Source organism: Cervus canadensis, chromosome 10, assembly GCF_019320065.1.
Source record: "Cervus canadensis isolate Bull #8, Minnesota chromosome 10, ASM1932006v1, whole genome shotgun sequence".
NCBI classification, from domain to species: Eukaryota; Metazoa; Chordata; class Mammalia; order Artiodactyla; family Cervidae; genus Cervus; species Cervus canadensis.
Window position 1 is genome coordinate 2,449,436 of NC_057395.1, and position 20,841 is coordinate 2,470,276.

Genomic DNA, 20,841 nt, shown 5'->3' on the forward strand with positions numbered 1-20,841 from the left:
AAACAAACATCCATATACACACCACTCGGATTAAATACAGATTATCATTTTGTCTTGTTCCCTTTTAAGACATGATTATTTAAAGTCATTGTACAGAAATACATTGTTTTAACTATACTCCCCCTTATCACTTTAGGAAGTTCCAAGGTGGTAAAGGGGGTAGGGGGTAAAGTTGGGAAGGAAGGAAAGAAAGCATATGCTCCTTTTAAATATATTCTCCAGAAAAAAAATCCTTTTTAATTATCGAAAGACAGGTGGGGAAGAATATGACACAGCAAAACTACTTAATATTTCACATATTTTCTACACTATCATATTGTACCGTCCCCATAAATGCCAGTGCCCATACAGGGAGGCATTATAGGTTTCAACCAAAGAAACTTGTATGTAAGTAAAATCACAATAAATGCTCATTGAAAGAGTAACTACAGAATGAAAACCAAAACACTTTTGCCCTGAATAGAAAGAGGAGGAGTATGAAAGGGGTAGAAAAAGTGTAAAAGAGGCCTGAGACAAGCCACACACAGAAAGCCTTCAGCCAAGAAAGAGACAATCTTTGTCTGTTACAGCTTCTTTTGGAGCAGACTTTGGAAATGGCCCTCTGCCCAAAATTCTGTGTTACAGGCCTTTGTTCAATAAGCCTGAAACAAGGTCCCAATCAACTGTGAAGTTAACTTGATTCAGAATGACCTATATATACACACACTATAAAAAAGATCTATTTAGAAAAGATGAGCTACAAAATAAGACTCTGGTGGAAAAACATAATATAATAAAACACTCAGAATTATTCCAAAATATTTTATCCTGGGAAAGACTGAATCTGTCATTAACACCCTGGCCTACACCCAATTTTTCAGTACAACCCAAGGACATTTTTCTGTCCGCTAACCTCCTGCTTAAGAATATAATGCACACTTTATAACACTCTACATGGCAATTATGTGTCCACCTCAAAAATATATATTTTTTGTTATGTGCTGGATTTAATCATTTTATCCAAACCAGGATTTAAAGTAAATATGAACTTTTAAGAGGACATTAGGGGGGAAGGGGAGCCTCAAGGGGGTGGTGATATACATATAATTATGGCTGATTTGTGTTGTATGGCAGAAACTGACACAACACTGTAAAAAAATTTTCTCCCCCCAAAACATTGAAAAAAAAAAAAAAAAAAGAACATTAGGTCACACTTCATCTTCTACACATCAGGTCATGAACTTGTACTTATTCCCAACTACTACTCCTTGCTGTTGTTCAGTTCAGTTGCTCAGTCGTGTCTGACTCTTTGTGACCCCATGAATTGCAGCACGCCAGGCCTCTCTGTCCATCACCAACTCCCGGAGTTCACCCAAACCTATGTCCATCGAGTCGGTGATGCCCTCCAACCATCTCATCCTGTCGTACCCTTCTCCTCCTGCCCTCAATCTTCCCCAGCATCAGGGTCTCTTCAAATGAGTCAGCTCTTCGCATCAGGTGGCCAAAGTACTGGAGTTTCAGCTTCAACATGAGTCCTACCAATGAACACCCAGGGCTGATCTCCTTTAGGATGGACTGGTTGGATCGCCTTGCTCTCCAAGGGACTCTCAAGAGTCTTCTCCAACACCACAGTTCAAAAGCATCAATTCTTCAGCGCTCAGCTTTCTTTATGGTCCAACTCTCACATCCACACATGACCACTGGAAAAACCATAGCCTTGACTAGACGGACCTTTGTTGACAGAGTAATGTCTCTGCTTTTCAATATGCTGTCTAGGTTGGTCATAACTTTCCTTCCAAGGAGTAAGTGTCTTCTAATTTCATGGCTGCAATCACTATCTGCAGTGATTTTGGAGCCCAGAAAAATGTCTTAATATTTCAGGAGTGTCCCTATCCTCTCAAAAAGATAATACATTAAAAATTCTGTAGAAATGTCAGGTGTTGTAATATAATGGCTTTAAGAGCACAGACTCAAGAACCAAACTGCATAGATCTAAAAGTAAACTCTACCATTTACTAGTTGTGTAGACTGGAGCAATTACTTAATTATTCCATGCCCTCAGTTTTCTTATCAAACAGACAATTTAAAAACAAATAATTTTATCAATTTCACACAGTTAATATGAAGGTTTAAATGAGCTAATATGGATAAAGGATTTTCAACAGTGCCTATCATCTGGAAAAAACTAATGTTAGCTTTTATTGTTATTATTCTTTGTTCCCCAATCCATACTCAAGTGTTTAACTGAGTTTATCAGATGGTGTTAAACCAGTTAAAGTTTACAGCCAATACCAAATACAACTGTTACAAGCAATCTTAGAAATTAAAAATTGTTACTGAGTTCATTTAAGACATTCCAGCTATATTAAACATATACTAAGGAGTGCAAATTGAACCAGTGTGATCACAAGGGTTAAACCCAACACTTCAAAGGGATTTGGCGTGTACTTAATAATAACCCCTTCCGAGCCTCATTTCTTTCATATTCATCACAGGAATATTTTTGATCCTGTAATTCTTACAAGAAAGGGCATCATTTGGGGATATTCATAAAGAAAGAATAATTCTTTAAGGTACAAGTTGGTAGATTAAAAGAATTGATTACACTGGTTTTATATATTTATACACACACACACATCATGCTGCTGTGCTATTTAGGTGCTCAGTTGTGTCCGACTCTTTGAGATTCCATGGACTACAGCCTGCCAGGCTCCTCTGTCCATGGATTTTCATGGGATTTCCCAGGCAAGAATACTAGAGTGGGCTGCCATTTCCTTCTCTGGGGATCTTCCTGACCCAGAGACTGAACCTGCGCCTCCTGCACCTGGCAGGTACGTACCACCTGCCACACACACACGTTTTTTTTTTTCTTCTCCAGAATGACAAAGGGATATAAGAGGAGAAAATCAGTGGACAAGAACATCCAACAAATCATTAAATATCAGAAAGCAAATGGAGGCAACGTTAACTAACTGAGCAGAACAACAGGAGAAGCTAAAACCCCAAACACCCACAGATGGCAAGGCAATTTATTCTAAAAGAAAAACAATGACCCCTGAGAGGCTGAGAATTTGGAAGCAACAGGTTCTTTAGACTACAAAAGTGAGGAAAAAAATCAAAATCACAATGAGATACTACTTGATATTCACTAGGATGGCTATTAAAAAAAAAACAGATAAAACAGAGCTGAGCATGTGGAGAAACCGAAACCGGGACACACTGCCAGCAGGAATGTAAAACGGTGCATCCACTTTGGATGACAGTCGGCAGTCCCGTGAAGGGTTAAACACAGAGCTACCACAGGACCCAGCAATTCCTCTCATAGGTATATAACCAACGCAACTGAAAACGTATGTCCATACAGAAACTGGTACACAGATGTTCATAGCAGTGCTATTCGTAATACCCCCAACTGGAAAAAATACAAATACTCATTAACTAATAAATGGATACATTTGATATATCCACAAAACAGAATACTATTTGGAAGTAAAAAGGAATAAGCACTGGCACATGCTCCAATATGGATGAGCTTTGAAAACATCACGCTAAGTGAAAGAAGACATTACAAACGACCACTTACTACATGATACCATTTATATGAAATACCCAGAACAGGCAAATCTATAGGGATAAAAAGTAAACGGCCAGTTGCTGAGGGCTAGGTGGAAAGAGAAGGCAGGGACTGAGGAGTGAGAGCTAAGGAGGATGGAGGTTTCTTTTGACGTAATGACAATATTCTAAAATTTCTGTGGTGATGCATGTGCAACTCCATGAATATAACAAAAGCCACTGAACTATACACTTTAAGTTGGTAAACTGTATGGTATGTGAATTCTATCTCAATACAACTGTTTTTCTTTTAAAAGTGAGGAACAAAGGAAAGGTTACAACAGACAATGCAGAAATACAAAGGATTATAAGAGACTATTATGAACAACTATATGGCAATAAAATGGATAATCTGGAAGAAATGGACAGATTCTTAGAAAAGTTCAATCTTCCAAGACTGAACCAGGAAGAAATAGAAATTATGAACAACCCAATTACAAGCACTGAAATTGAAGCTGTGATAAAAAATCTCCCAAAAAACAAAAGCCCAGGACCAGATGGCTTCACAGGAGAATTCTACCAAACATTTAGAGAAGAGCTAATGCCTATCCTTCGAAAATGCTTTCAAAAAAATTGCAGAGGAAGGAACACTTCCAAACTCATTCTATGAGGCCACCATCACCCTGATACCAAAACCAGACAAAGACAACACCCACAAAAAAGAAAACTACAGGCCAATATCATTGATGAACACAGATGCAAAAATCCTCAACAAAATTTTAGCAAACAGAATCCAACAGCACATCAAAAAGCTCATATACCATGAACAAGTTGGGTTTATTCCAGGAATACAAGGACTCTTCAGCATACACAAATCAATGTGATATACCATATTAACAAATTAAAAGATAAAAACGATATGATCATCTCAATAGATACAGAAAAAACCTTTGACAAAAGTCAGCACCCATTTATGATGAAAACTCTTCAAAAAAATGGGCATAGAAGGAACCTACCTTCAATATAGTAAACACCATATATGATAAGCCTACAGCAAACATTATTCTCAATAGTGAAAAACTGAAAGCATTCCCTCTAAGATTAGGAACAAGACAAGGGTGTCCACTTTCACCACTATTACTCAACATAGTTCTGGAAGTCCTAGCTACACCAATCGGAAGAAAAAGATATACAAGGAATCCAGACCAGAAAAGTAAAGCTGTCACTGTTTACAGATGACATGATACTGGACACAGAAAACCTTAAAGGTAGTATCAGAAAATTACTAGAGCTAAACAGTGAATTTAGCAAAGTTGCAGGATACAAAATCAATACACAGAAATCACTTGCATTTCCATATACCAACAATGAAAAATCAGAAAGGGAAATTAAGGAACCAATTCCATTCACACTTCAACAAAAAGAATTAAATATCTAGGAATAAACTCACCTAAGACGACAAAAGAACTGTACACAGAAAATTACAAGGCACTAATGAAAAAATCAAAGATGACATAAACAAATGGAGAGACATTCCATTGTATCTCATTGTTCATTGTAGCACTATTTACAATAGCTAGAACATGGAAGCAACGTAGATGGCCATCAACAGATGAATGGATAAAGAAGTTGTGGACATACACACAATGGAATATTACTCAGCCATAAAAAGGAAGGCCTTTGAGTCAGTTCTAATTAGGTGGATGAACCTAGAACCTATTATGCAGAGTGAAGTAAGTCAGAAAGAGAAAGATAAATATCGTATTCTAACACATATATATGGAATCTAGAAAAATGGTACAGAAGAATTTATGTGCAGGGCAGCAGTGGAGAAAGAGACATGGAGAATAGACCTATGGACGTGGGGAGAGGGGAGGAGAGGGTGAGATGTAGGGAAACAGCAACACGGAAACTTACATACCATATGTAAAATAGACAGCCAGCGGGAATTTGCTGTGTGGCTCAGGAAACTCACACAGGGGCTCTGTGTCAGCCTAGGGGGTGGGATGGGGAGGGAGACGGGAGGGAGGCTCAGAGGGGAGGGGAGATATGTATACCTATGGCTGATTCATGTTGGGGTTGGACAGAAAACAAATTCTGTAAAGCAATTATCCTTCAATAAAAAAATAAATTAAAAAAATAAAATAAATTAAAAAAAAAAGTGAGGAACAGAGCTGAAAGCTGGAGAATTAACTGTCTATTAGATTTGGGTAAGGCCTGTTCACCCCATCAAGTGACAGTCTCCGTCACACATTTATAGTTTCTACTTAAGCATTTTAGTTCCTCATCCTTAAACAGAAGACTAGAACCACCAGATCATCTGAGACAACACAGCATGGCAGGGTGAGGGAAGACCTAAAACAGAACAGAAACTAAAAAAAAGAACCCCCCCCCAAATTTTGCATAGATTAGAGGAATCCTTTTCTGAAAAGGATTTACATTACATGAAATATATATGTATGCATTATATGAAGCGTAAAAGAGAATTCATTGACAAAAATCCAACCTGTGAAAAAGAAACAAACATTCTGAAAAATTATGAAGAACAGTAACTGATACACTGGAATTTATTTTTGAGATGTCTTCCAAAGGTAAAGAAACAAGATAGGAGAACAGCACTAAAATATTAATTTAAAAGGTCTAATATCTGAATCTAGAAAAAGTGGGAATACATGAATCTATGAATATTCCCAGAATATATGGGAAAACAAAGAAATAACACATAGCACCCCAAAATACAGCAGCATATCCCCCAAATGCCAGCATAATATACTTTCAAAAGACCAAGTTATAGCCCTGTGAAATTTCAAAATATCACAGCTAACAAGAATAAATATTCCAAAGTTTTCAGAGAGAAAAAGGCAAGTTACATACAAAGAATCAGATACATCAGGCATCTCAGTGACAATCCTGGAAGCTAGAAGAAATGGACTAGACTGCCTTTCAAAGTATGGAGGGAAAATAATTTTCATTCTAAAACCAAAGCGGTCCAGCATAGTGATAACAAAGCAGATTCTAAAGCCAGACTTCCTGGTTCAAATAATGCCATTTAATAGATGTATGATTCTGAACAAGTCAAACAACCTCTTTGAGTATCAGTTTCTTCATCTGTGAAGTGGAGTTGTTGTGAGGGTGAATTAACTCACAGGTGTTCACATGTGTAAAACATCTGATACACAGCAGTGTCTTAGTCGCTCAGTCGTGTCCAACTCTTTGCGACCCCATGGACTGTAGCTCACCAGGCTCCTCTGTCCATGGGATTCTCCAGGCAAGAATACTGGAGTGGGTTGCCATTCCCTTCTCCAGGGGATCTTCCCAACCCAGGGATCGAACCCAGGGTCTCCTGCATTGCAGGCCTGATACACAGTAGTTACTATTAAAGTGCTCTAGAGAACAAGGCTGAGTATAGAAAGGGGCAAAACAGATCTCAGCTTTTCACTATAATCCCTTTGGTAGATTCTGGCTGGCCTGGGCACACTCACATACGATCAGACAGGAGGAGGGAACTGTGAAACGAAGTCCAATGATAACTGCTCAGTAGAGAATTATCTATATGCCTTTAGCTCAAATGAGACAGAAAAATAGAAAACAGAAATTCGTACTGAAAGAGAACCACCTGACCAGACAGTCAAGAATGGAAACAGGAAGTAATAAGAGAGAGTCTTGGTCTGGTTGAGCATCAGAAACAGAGTAACCCAGGACAGGTGGAGTCAGATTAAAAGAAAAAAGGCAGTTTGTCGATAAGAGCAAAACAGAGTACTCAAAGAAGAGAAACTGACTTTAACCACAGTTAAAGACAAGCTTGTTCAAAGATGAGATTCACTAAGGTTTTTGGGGTTGGGTTTTTTTTTTCAAGGCTAAATTAAAAGCATTTAAAATTAAAAGATAACAGGAAAACAAAAAGGAATACCAACTGAGGCAATTTGGCAGATTAGACACCTGAAAACTCTCACTTATGAACTGCCTAAACATACTTGATAGACTCTTTAAAAATTCAGAGTCCAATATTAAATACAGCAAACAAAATTCAGGGAGGAGGGAGAAGGGGGAAGTAAAGATCAGAGCAGAAAACATCAAAGAAGTTACTCCATAGAGGTTTGCTGGCCACTAACAGACTTAAGACTTACACCAAATGGGAACAAGGGCTTCCCTAGTAGCTGAGCTGGTAAAGAATCTGCCTGCAATACAGAAGACTCCGGTTCAATTCCTGGATCAAGAAGATCCCCTGGAGAAGGAAATGGCTACCCACTCTAATATTCTTGCCTGGAGAATTCCAAGGACAGAGGAGCCTGGCAGGCTACAGTCCATGGGGTTGCAAAGAGTAGGACACAACTTTGCAACTAACACTTTCACTTTCAAATGGCAACAAAATAGAAGGTCTTGGTTTGCTCAATGTGGGAAGGTAGAAGTGACATGGCAAAAGGATCTCTGCAGATGTGATTAAGAATCTTGAGATAGAAAGATTATTCAGGATTACTGATATGAGCTCATGTCATCACAAGAGTGTTTAGGAAACTAATACACACACACACATACACCCCTGAGGGGGAAGGGGAGGGCAGTTATCCAAGAAAGTATAACAAGTTCCCATGTTTTCAGGTACAAAATTCTCAATAGTCCTGAATTGATCATACCCCAAGAACATTTGGCAGAGTAACAGAACAAAACTGTCTAGGAATACATCTTCAATTTATCTTACCAATGTATCACCCTCAGCATGCAGAGAGAACTCAAAGATGGTATCTTAAGACGGGCTCACAACCAAAATTTATAAAACATATAAGGAAATAATTCACCATAAGCGGGAGGCAGCATACACACACATATGCACATACATACATGTGCACACTTACACAGTAAGGCCTCCAGAGAATGTTAATCTGAAAGAGAATGTTAATCCAGAAGAAAGGAAAGTAACAGAATAGATGACATGAATAAAAGGTACAAAATAATGGTGGTTCATCTGAAACCAAATAGTTCAATAACTACATTAAGTGCATATGCAATAAACGCCCCAGTTAAAAGAAATGTCACACTATTTTTGTTTTTAATTTTTTATTGTTGGCTTGTGGAATCTCAGCTCCCCAACGAGGGATTGAACCTGGGCCATGGCAGGGAAAGCTGGGAGAACGCTAACCACTAGTCTACAAGTGAACTCCCACACTGTATTTTTTTTATAAAATCCAGTTATTCCTAGAAGAGACAAATCTTAAAAGGAAAAAGTTGAAAGCAAAAGAAAGGGAAGGGTATATTCTGTATGTTAACATGTAGTAATATTAATGGTATCAAGACAAAATAGGCTATAATTTTTAGAAACTCTAGGCCAGAGAATATTTTATTCCATACTAATGCTGTCTTTCATCAAAAATAGATTTACATGAATTTACTCAATGGAGATTTTATAATTTATACTTTGCTCTTTGAAAAGAACAAACTAAAATCATTAGAGAAGCTACTTTCATGCCAAGCTTGGAGAAGGGAGGGGACAATTTTAGAAAAAATAAGTATGTGTGACTGCACATAAAACTGCAGGTGGCTAGAAAGGAAATCAGCTCAAAGGAAATATAACTAAAAATAGGCTTAGAACAGTGGTTCTACTGCCTTCATTTGGATTTTCCAATTATTTCAGAGCTAAAATGCACACAATTTGTTTTTAACCAGGAGGGTTATTTTAGAAATAATTTCTGCCATAATTAAATATATTTATTTATGTCTCAGAAGTTCTCAAGTACCACTTATAACTCAGAGACCAAAGGATTTTTAAATGTGCAATGATCTTAATGGCAAAATATAGCACAATTAATTATTTTTACAAGTTGAAATAAAAATTCCTATGACAGCAAATTTGTTGGATCTCTAACAAAACATTCTTAGGGGTGTTATGCCTTGATGTGTGTCATGCCAGATTCTTTAATAGAATTCCTACATCTTTAGATATTATTATGAATTTACAAGCCCTAATGCTAGAAACACTTAGAAAAAGACTTAAAAGTAAACAAAAAAGTTTTCTTAACAAAATTAAAACAATGAAAGTGGTTTTTAAATAGGAAGCTACTGCCTCCAAAAAGTCTCTTTATCACATGAATTTACTCATGAAGAAACATTAAACATATCCACACTGACATTCTACAAATTAACTGGTCTATAGTTTTCAAAAGTATCAAGGTCAGGAAAAGTCCAGTGTAGGCTGAGGAACAGTGGCAGACTGAAGAAGGCTGAGGAGACAGGATAACTAAACGCTTCTGAACTGGCTCAGAGGGAGGAGCTAAGATGGCGGAGGAATAGGACGGAAAGACCACTTTCTCCCCCACAAATTCATCAAAAGATCATTTGAACGCTGAGCAAACTCCACAAAACGACTTCTGAACTGGCTCAATTTCCCATAAAGCTACTGAACAAACCGGCAGACTGCAGTAGAAATTTGAGTAGAGAGTAGTAATATATCCATGTTAATCACCTGATTTTGATGCTTGTATAACAGCTATGCAGTAGCATGTACTTGTGTCTAGAAAATACACACCCAAGATTTCAGGACTGATGGGGCACCATAGCAGCAGGTTATTCTCAAACAGTTCGAAACAAAAAAGTTCTTTGTCCTATACTTGCAATTTTCTGTGAGTTTAAAATTGTCATGCATTCCCCTCCAAAAAAATATTTGATGTCATCTTTACTACTTACTCACAAAAATGAGAGCAAGATTTTTTTTTTCTTAAGTTCACTGATTCGGAGGTATTTAGCAATCAATGTTCCATTAACCTATGAAGGAACACAACCAAGAAAAATTTCTCTAAGATAAGGATACAATGATTTTTTTCCCCATCAACTGAAATTAAAAGGGGACAGCCCCATTCAAAGCTATAATGAATTCCAATGGCTCTAAAGTCTCTTGCATTGAGCTTCTCTAAGGGATTCTGAGACCTTCCACTATAATTTCCTTCCCTTTTATTTGTTGAAATTAACAGATGCACGCATGCTAGGCACTGGGATGATCACAGCAGAACCCTGCGGAAGGCAAAGAGAACAGGACAAATTAACTAGATAATTCTAATAATAAATGCTTTGAAAGGGAACTATAGGATGCTGTAAAAAAACAATCAGCAGAGAATTCTAATAATATGCGCACAGGTAGGAGACAGGACAGAAAAGGGCATTGGGGAAAACCACCCTGTAATAAAATTCAGAGTAAGACCTCAAGGATGAACGGGAGGGACTTGACCAGATGAAACAAGCCTGTAACAATATAAGTCAGGTATGCAGACAGATTTTTATCCCTAGAACTTAAAAATCCTAGATGGGTTAGTAATAAGGAATAAAGCCAAAAATAAAGGCAGGTGCCAGGCCTCTTAAAGAAACTTAAATGCTGTTAAAAAGATTTTAGGGTTTTTATTCTTGCAGTCCAGTCACTGACTTCCAAACCTTTTTTATTGTTCATCCTAATTTCAAGTCAACTCTTACAAAGAATCTCAATATGTAATATAAACAAAAGCAGCACTAACCTGGCTAAAGTGTAAAGAGAGTGCTCTAGAACTTCATCAGCTGAGCCTCCTGCTTCCCTAAGTGAGAGCAAAGGCAAAAACAGGAGAAAAGAGATGGGGCCAGTATGAGAAATAACATAAGCTGGGCTGCTTTAGCCAGACTTCCAATCAGAAACTAGTGAGATACTCTAATTAGAAGAATTCAAAGAGCATTTATAACAGAGGGACTAAACACAATGAATGGGAAGGGATAGGGGAACAGGAGGTATCGGAGCCAATGTTCTCAGCAGGAAGAGCTAAAATCCTAAATCCAAAAGGACAAGGGCAGGAGGATCACTAGAATGAGGAGGACGAAGTCACCCAGACAAGGCCACCTTGAGAGGAACAGGGACTTGGCCTGGACACAGCCAGTCCACTGGGAAGAAACCAGGGAAATAAACGTTCTGAGCTTCCCTTCCTCACTGCTGCAGACCTGTCCATGTCCACACTGGCTGCACTCTTTCTGAAGCCAGAAGTCACAGATGCCCATGGACATAATCCATACGGTAAGCCTCCCAGGACAAAGACCAGAGGGGAGACAAAAATCAAGGAAGATCAAACAGAAGTTACCTGTCATACAGCAGCAGGCACAGAAGTATTAGGAAAGATCAAATCTACTCTTCTGGAACCAAGGAAATGCTTTCCATGAGGCCAAGGCAATTAAACTGAAGCTGAAGAGTGACCAGGAATTAGGCAGAGGAAGTCGAGTAGGTACCCATTCCAAGCAAAGGGACTGGCCACAACAAAGGCACACTGCTAAAGCACTGTGTGAATGAGGATGTGTGAAGCCCAAAGTGCGGAGGGAGGGACGGAGGGACAGAACGAAGCTAGACAGGCAAAGGGAGACAAGACCGTGCTTATGTCCATACCACACTAACCAACCAGCCTTTGTCCTGCAGGCAAAGTGTAAGGACTGACATGATATCACTTCAAAGAGGTATGGGTGGGTTTTTAATGAAAGTAACAGGCAAAGAAATTTTCCTCTTAATGGTAAAAGGCAATTCTTGCTCTAACTTACTGACCGGCTCCCGCCTAGCTGTTTCACAAGAACTGCAAGGCGGAGTGCAGGTGTGGAGATGAATGCAGACGCTGATAACATCTAACTACAGGGCCTCACCCACGTCAGCCTCTTACGTCTTCATACTTGGACTTTCTCAAGGAACAAGCAGGCAAAAATATATTCAGTGACCACACTGAGTACTACATTTAAGATTCTGCATCAAATAACTGATAATTCAAAATTTACATTAGGGTTTGTTCATTTTCCTTTGAAATGGAGAACTTTCTAAAAACAACAGTAGTTAGTTCAGTTCAGTCACTCAGTTGTGTCTGACTCTGCGGCCCCATGGACTGCAGCACTCCAGGCCTCCCTGTCCATCACAAACACCCAGAGTATACTCAAACTCATGTCCACTGAGTCGGTGATGCCACCCAACCATCTCATCCTCTGTCGTCCCCTTCTCCTCCTGCCTTCAATCTTTCCCAGCATCAGGGTCTTTTCAAATGAGTCAGTTCTTCACATCAGGTGGCTAAAGTATTGGAGTTTCAGCTTCAGCATCAGTCCTTCCAATCAATATTCAGGACTGATTTCCTTTAGGATGGACTGCTTGGATCTCCTTGCAGTCCAAGGGACCCTCAAGAGTCTTCTCCAACACCACAGTTCAAAAGCGTCAATTTTTCGGCACTCAGCTTTCTTCACAGTCTAACTCTCACATTCATACATGACTACCGGAAAAACCATAGCTTTTACTAGACGGACCTTTGCTGGCAAAGGAATGTCTCTGCTTTTTAATATGCTCTCTAGGTTGGTCATAACTTTCCTTCCAAGGAGTAAGCATCTTTTAATTTCACGGCTGCAGTCACCATCTGCAGTGATTTTGGAGCCCCCAAAAATAAACTCTGCCACTATCTCCACTGTTTACCCATCTATTTGCCATGAAGTGATGAGACTGGATGCCACGATCTTAGTTTTCTGAATGTTGAGCTTTAAGCCAACTTTTTCACTCTCCTCTTTCACTTTCATCAAGAGGCTCTTTAGTTCTTCTTCACTTTCTGCCATAAGAGTGGTGTCATCTGCATATCTGAGGTTATTGATATTCCTCCCGGCAATCTTGATCCCAGCTTCTGCTTCATCCAGCCCAGCGTTTCTCATGTTGTACTCTGCATATAAGTTAAATAAGCAGGGTGACAATATACAGCCTTGACGTACTCCTTTTCCTGTTTGGAACCAGCCTGTTGTTCCATGTCCAGATCTCACTGCTGCTTCTTGACCTGCACACAGATTTTTCAAGAGGCAGATCGGGTGGTCTGGTATTCCCATCTTTCAGAATTTTCCACAGTTTATTGTGATCCACACAGTCAGATGCTTTGGTGTAGTCAATAAAGCAGAAATACTTGTTTTTCTGGAACTCTTTCTTTTTCAATGATCCAACAGATGTTGGCAATTTGATCTCTGGTTCCTCTGCCTTTTCTAAAACCAGCTTGAACATCTGGAAGTTCATGGTTTACGTACTGTTGAAGCCTGGCTTGGAGAATTTTGAGCATTACTTTACTAAAGTGTGAGATGAATACAACCGTGTGGTTGTCTGAGCATTCTTTGGCATTACCTCTCTTTGGGACTGGAATGAAAACTGACCTTTTCCAGTTCTGTGGCCACTGCTGCATTTTCCAAATTTGCTGGCATATTGACTGCAGCACTTTCACAGCATCATTTTTTAGGATCTGAAATAGCTCAACAGGAATTCCGTCACCTCCACTAGCTTTGTTCATAGTGATGCTTCCTAAGGCCCCACTTGACGTCACATTCCAGGATGTCTGGCTCTAGGTGAGTGATCACACCATCGTGGTTATCTGGGTTGTGTATACCTTTTTTGGATAGTTCTTCTGTGTATTCTTGCTACCTCTTCTTAATATCTTCTGCTTCTGTGAGGTCCGTACCATTTCTGTCCTTTACTGTGCCCATCTTTGCATGAAATGTTCCCTCGGTATCTCTAATTTTCCTGAAGAGATCGCTAGTCTTTCCATTCTATTGTTCTCCTCTATTTCACAAACAATTAGTCCTCATTCACAAAAGACTAGATTTTTAGAAGTGCCACAGGGTAACTTAAAGTTTCAAGGATCTACTCCTTGTCAGACCCTAAAGGAGACACTAGGGACAAGACACAGTGATGAACCCAACAAATGAGGTTTCTTCATCACTAAATTTACCTCTCAGAGAAGAAACAGGCATTAAATAGGTAAACACACAAACACAATCACAAATTTGTCACATGCCACAAATAAGAGCAACAAGGAAGAGGTGCTGAAAAAGCATTTCTAGAATTAGAACAAAAATATCCTTGTTCCTTTTTGTAAAAGCAACATCCAAGGATAGGAGACAAAATCAAACCACAATAGACTGATACATATATATGTTTCGAGGGAGAAGACTGCCACAAGATGACAGATTCGAGAACTTAGTCTGTGAACTGTCAAGAGAGAAAAGGCAGTCTCTCAAAAGGTATGGTAAGGAAAGCTTCTTTATAAGATGGAGGGAAAATGCTGAATGTTGATTAGAGGGCTAATAAAAGAGAGGTCAAATGTTAAAGGGAGAGAACAGATGATTAGCTATGATGACTAATAATGCCAACATTTTATATCCAGGTATTAGGCTAAGTTCTTTACATGCAATTCCTTATTTCATCTTTTAATATCAGCACTAATGGGCCAATTCTGCATATGAGAAAACGAAACACAAAAAAGTTAGGTAATTTGAACAGATCACATGCAGACAGAACTAGGATTCAAACTGAGATCTTTATGTGTTCAAAGCAGTCTATACCACACTGTCTCATTCAAAAAATACTTTTTAAATCATCTCTTACATGCCAGTTAACTATGTACTGAGGATAAAAAGATGAACAACGCCTGGGGCACAATCAGTCAGTACATGGTGCTTACACAGGATGGTCTTTACCTTTAAAGAGAGGAGGGGGAGACAGACATGGAGCTCAAGTCACTGACCAGGGGGAACAAGTAAGATGGCATAGCACAAGGAGAGCAGCAGTATCTGCCCTGTGCTAATGATCAGTGAAGACTTCAGATGGTGCTTATGTCAAGCAGAACAGAGACAGACAAAGTTCATGCCAAGTAAGACAAACAGATTACAGAAAAGAGGCACAAAATTGCATGCTATGTTTAGAAGACTTCAACAAGTTGAGCATGGCAGGAATGTGATGCGAGTTGGAAGAGACCAGACCAAAGGGCCTTTTATACCACACTAAGATATCTGAGGTTTAAAACCATAGGAAGCAAAAAACCATTTCCAGGCTTTGAAACAAGACTGGCAACTGTAAAGACTCAGCAACTGACTAGGAGGTTCAAGCTGTAGCCTGGGGCACGGCTTAACAGACAACCAAAAGGTGAGAAGATCTGCAAAGAGATTCCCAAACTCACCTCTTATTATCAGACCAAAGAAAGGAAGGCTCTAGCCCCTTTTTAGAAAAATGTAGCCTTTATTCTAAGTGAAATGAGAGCACTCTTCAGTTATTACTATTAATCAGGACAGAACTAAAATATGGTTTGGGCTTCCCAGATGGCTGGGAAAGAATCCACCTGCCAATACAGGAGACTCAGATTCAATCCCTGGGTGGGGAAGATTCCCTGGAAAAGGAAATGGTAACCCACTCCATATTCTTGTCTGGAGAATTCCAGTGACAGAGGAGCCTGGTGGGCTCAAGTCCATGGGGTCAAAAAGAGTTGGACACAACTTAGTGACTAAACAACAATAAAAATATGGTTTAGCTCAAACTTTGTGATTAGTAGGGAGAAGTCTGAAGGTTTGCTTCCTCAACACCCCAAATAGATTATTTGAGGCAGAATGTGGACTTGGGTGATTCATTTCTCCAAAAAAGCATATTGAACAGAGGCAGGATAGCCTGCTGTCTGCCTTGAAAGTAAAGAACAGAGTCTTCAGTTTCGGAAGGATACGCCCATCCTTGCTTCAGGGCTGAATCACATCAGTCTGCCATCTGGCAATGGTGAGGGAAGATGGATATTCTCTTTTTCTGCTCAGCATGCTGCTCTGATTCAGGAGTTGTGTATTTCCCACCAAGCAGATACGGAAAGCAGCAAAAGGATACACCCACTCCCCTAGCATAATGCAAGCCATTATTCAGCTTCATCAATGAAAACAAATCAGAGAGAAATGAATTAGAACTTCAGATTTAACTTTCAAAACTAACCTCCAGGTACATTCCTCATTCTAAACAAAACAAACATCCTAGTCACCCTGAACAAGTCATCATGACTTTATTATGTAAGACCATTATCTCAGACTGGAACACATTTGCACTCCATGTCCGTATGATCAAATGAGCAGGCTCCCATCAAACCCCAACTTAAACATCACTCCTTCAATGCCACCCAAAAGACATGCTCACAGGACTTATTTCTCCATTCAAATGTTCATTAAATATTTCCAGGTATACTGAATAGTATACAGACCAATCCTTCCTAAAGAAAAATTTTAACAAACACTACTGAATGCTTAGAATATGACAGGTTTAGTGCTAAATTCTAGAAATTTTTTAATCCAATAACAATACAATCTACTGCTTTTCAAAAACTCCCTTAATACAGTAAAAAAAAAAACAACATACATAATAAATGTAGCATTTAGGGTAAATGGGTAAGAACAAAGAAAGAAATAATTAAGACCAGAATGAAAATCAATTTAATAGATGAAAGTCAATTAATTCTACACACACTTTGCTTAAAACTGAAGAGGTGGGAACACCATCTAACGTTACTTGGTAAGGTCAGCGTTGTACTAACACAAAGCCACAGAGCAGTAACTGCTGGGGTGTGTATCTTACCACACACACACACAGAATAGTCTCACTAAACTCAAAGCTGAAGCTGAAAGTGACGATGACTAGTCAGTAAGAAGAGTGAGGAATCCTCATCTCCAAGCCACCTGCCATGCTGCTAGTTAACTAAACCTGACTTTGAAGCCTTCCACACGCTGTTACCTGTGAGATGTGATTGATGGAGGACTCCATTCTCCGGAGCTGAGAGGCCTGGATGTCCAGCAGTTGGAGCACATTGTTAGCCAACGCATTTATCTGATAAGCGACACTAGCTAGGGATTGGGTTGTATAGGCTTTGGTCTCTTCTAAAGCTTTTCTCTTGTCTGTAGCCTGAAATAAGAACAAAAAAGCCCAATATTTATTTTGGTTAACATTCATTAAACATCTGTTCTATAGAAAGGCAGCATTAGAATTATATTTTTTTAATAGAAAAGCCCAACTGAATCAAAGAACTTACCTGACCAGTTTGATGAACCACAGAGCACGCCACCCTCCGACCCTAATAAAGGCAGGTGCCTCGAGTCCACTGACTTACTCTCTGCCTGCACTGACCTCCCCATGTGTCCCCTCAAGGCAAGCTATGACCTCCTCCAGGACCTGTGAGTCATAAATTTCTCCATTTCACTTTCCCTTACAGTCTTTTGTTGAACTTTGAGGTCACCATCCATGATACCCCAGGGCTCTACTTAACAAACGGTAACTTAACAACAACAAAAAAAATCACAACATCCACTAGTACAATGACATGGACTAAATCCATTCTACCTTACAATTCTGTTTACATCAATGAACATCAGAAATCCAAACAACCTGTTAACCATTACAACCAAGCTTCTCATCACCACAAAAACTACTGTAATCTTATGACCCCATCCTTTACCCATCCATTTTCCCCAAACTCCAGTGCACAACTCAGTCAGACAGTGAGAAATGTTCAGAAACCAATTTCAAAGCTAAGTTCAGAGAAAAATTCAAAGACAAGTGATAAACTCTGGGAGGGTGAGGGAGGTGATGGGTGGGGAGCAAGCAGGGTAGCCAGCAACTTATAATATATAATCTAAAAACAAAAAGGCCAGGGATAGAAAAAATGAAACAGATCTAAGAGTTCAAAAAAAAAAAAGGCAATGCAACCACTCTTAACCATGTTTAATATTTAATAACATTCAACCTTGCTCGTCATAGAAAAGAAATGCAGATGCAAACTAATATGAGATAATATTCTCATCTATCCACCCAGCGAAAATCCAAAAGCAGGACAAGGTACTCTGCAAAGTTGCAGAGGAAGACTGATACACTCACTGCTGGTGATATCCAGCAAAATTACATACAGGCTTATATTTTGTCCCAATAATCTCACTTTTAGGAATCTCAAAGAATCACTGGCAAAAATATATATGTAATTATTCATTACAGCACTATTTACAATAGGAAAAGACTAGAAACAACCAATACAACCACCAATGGGGGACTGGTCATACAAATTATGGGATCTCCAAACATTAGGGTACTACACTGCAGTAAGAAGTAATGTTGAGAGATACTGTTATTACCACCACACCCAATCTCCAGAATAGTGGTAAGGTGAAAAAGAAAAAAAAAATGTTTATAGAATGCTACCACTTAGGAAATGAGCAAAGATACAAAAATATATTTTTTTACTTTTTAAGAAAAAAGGATAAAACATAACATCTTTAAAAAATAACTGCATATGGGCCCACGGGTCAATAAGTTAGCAAGAATATGGATAAGATTTTTTAAACATACCTTGTTTTTTAGATTTGCTTTTTGCAACTATGCAAACAATTTACACAATTATAAAACAAAATTAAAATTTAAAAAGGAATTCCCCAAAATTAAATGTCAAATTAATCAAATGGGCCTAACTGTGCATCCAATTAGTGGCTTAACCAGAGAGGAAATATCCTACAAGTGGCTTCAAAGCACAGTAATTTGATTGTACATCTCTAATGGGGTTTATCCTTAGGACAAAACAATTAAAAGAAGGAAGAAAAATACTGAATCTGTTTTCAGTTACTTTATTGCTGATGGTAGTTTTGGAATTATTACCCGGAGACTGCTGTTTGTGTGGTGTGGAATAAAGCAAGTCATTAAATATGTTCAGGTCATTGAGAGCTGAGATTTGGGGCATAATTCAAAAGACATTCTGATGTAAGAAGAAAAAACCTGTGGTTCTGCATTTAAGCTGAAAACATTAATCTGAACTTAATTATTATTGTATCACATTTATCAATATCTAACCAAAAAAGCCTAAATGGTGACTGTAGTCGGTAACACTGTACTGTAAAATTGGAATTTGCTAAGGACAGACCTGACATGTCCTCAGCAAGGAGGCGGGGGGAGGTAATACACACATGAAGTGATGCGTGTGTTAACTAAGTACTGTCAATAGCAGATACACGTGCCACTTCCAGGCCTAGACATAAAAGCCTCCCACTCATGTTTGGATGCAATGGTTAAAGTAAAATGCAGTCCTACCAAAAAAACTGGTATGATGATTGGTATGATGGTATCACCAACTGGATGGACATGAGTTTGAACAAGCTCCGGGAGTTGGTGATGGACAGGGAGGCCTGGCGTGCTCGTGGGGTCGAAAAGAGTTGGACACAACTGAGCAACTGAACTGAATCAAAAAAATTAAGCTGTATTTAACAGAAACCATTGTACATGGCTTCCATTTTTAAATTTAAAATAATTAAAATTAAATAAAATTTTAAAATTCATATTCTCAAACTAGCCACATTTTAAAGAGTTATATATGGATTGTGGCCTTACTGGAGAGAGTGCAGTTCTAGTCACAGTTAATTTCCTCTATAAACCATGGATTTAAAAGTTAAGCCTGCACAAGAATTACTGTTTTCACTTATTTCACTTAAGTTTAGTATCCAATAGTTGGTCTCCCTCATTCTTTGATACTTTTGCTGTATTAACTACCAAGCAGCCTTAATACATCCAAAGGATCACACAAAATGGATTATAAACCAGAAGACTTCTCCACAGAGCTAAAACAGACATCGTTAATCAATTACAACAGTCTTCCTACAAAAGTCTAAACACTCTTAACTAATCACTCTAGGAGCTGACATGTGATTGTAACCAATCTGCCATCCCTGTCTTATGCCACTGACGAAGTTTGCTTAAAATGGAAATAAACATATGGCTTTAAAAGAAAAGTAATTATTTAAAAGAGCTAAACTCGAAATAAATAATGTAGGCCAAGAACTTAACAGGAAATTCCTTAGATAACTGAATTTTCTCAACAGCCCATATATAAAACTGTCTTCTTCCTCCCATATCCACCTGTGGAAACCAAGTTTTACTGAGTTAAGATCTGCTTGCTGGAGGAAAGAACATTTTCCTACTCCTAGCAGTACCTACTCCTATTACATCCTTTTCTTGCCCCTCAAGGTGACTACATAGGCAAAGTAATCTCTTATTTTTCACTGTTTAAAATGGAAATGACAATGCCATAAGCAATCTCTCTCATACCCATATGTTTATCTTTATCCCCATCGCCTTGCCCTCATTCTCAACTTCCACCTATGACCAGAAGAAAAACCTCTCTCCCTCTATTACAGCTAAGTACGTGAAGCCCAAAAGAAACAAGAACAGCCTCGCCATAAGTACGCTTAAAAAGTAATACATTCTAGGTGAAAACAAATTACATGGTTTAATTTTTGCCTTTTCTTAAACAGAGAGAGAAATTTACAAAAAAATGCATTGTCATTGGACCTTACTAACATTTTAGTATAAGTTCTTCAAGTCTCTCAAGTACATCTGTTTAATCTAACAAGAATGTAAAACTAACCCTGCTCTTTTCACTTAAAAATGTATAATGAGCATTTCCCCATGTGATATTCTTCTATTCCTATTCTTTTTCAAAAACTACATAATAATGGCAGTAACTATTAGCTGACAGTTCTCCTTTT

General features: G+C 38.6%; 1 protein-coding gene across 13 annotated transcripts in view; it reads right to left on the reverse strand.

Moving 5' to 3' along the window:
- Positions 1-20,841, reverse strand: part of ABI1 (abl interactor 1) — an 81,262-nt gene that overhangs the window by 33,403 nt on the left and 27,018 nt on the right. For all 13 annotated transcript variants that reach the window (XM_043479247.1, XM_043479243.1, XM_043479242.1 and 10 more), the window contains exon 2: positions 17,057-17,224. In XM_043479247.1, coding sequence (XP_043335182.1) covers positions 17,057-17,224 — 168 coding nt within the window. The remainder of the gene's footprint in view (positions 1-17,056; positions 17,225-20,841) is intronic.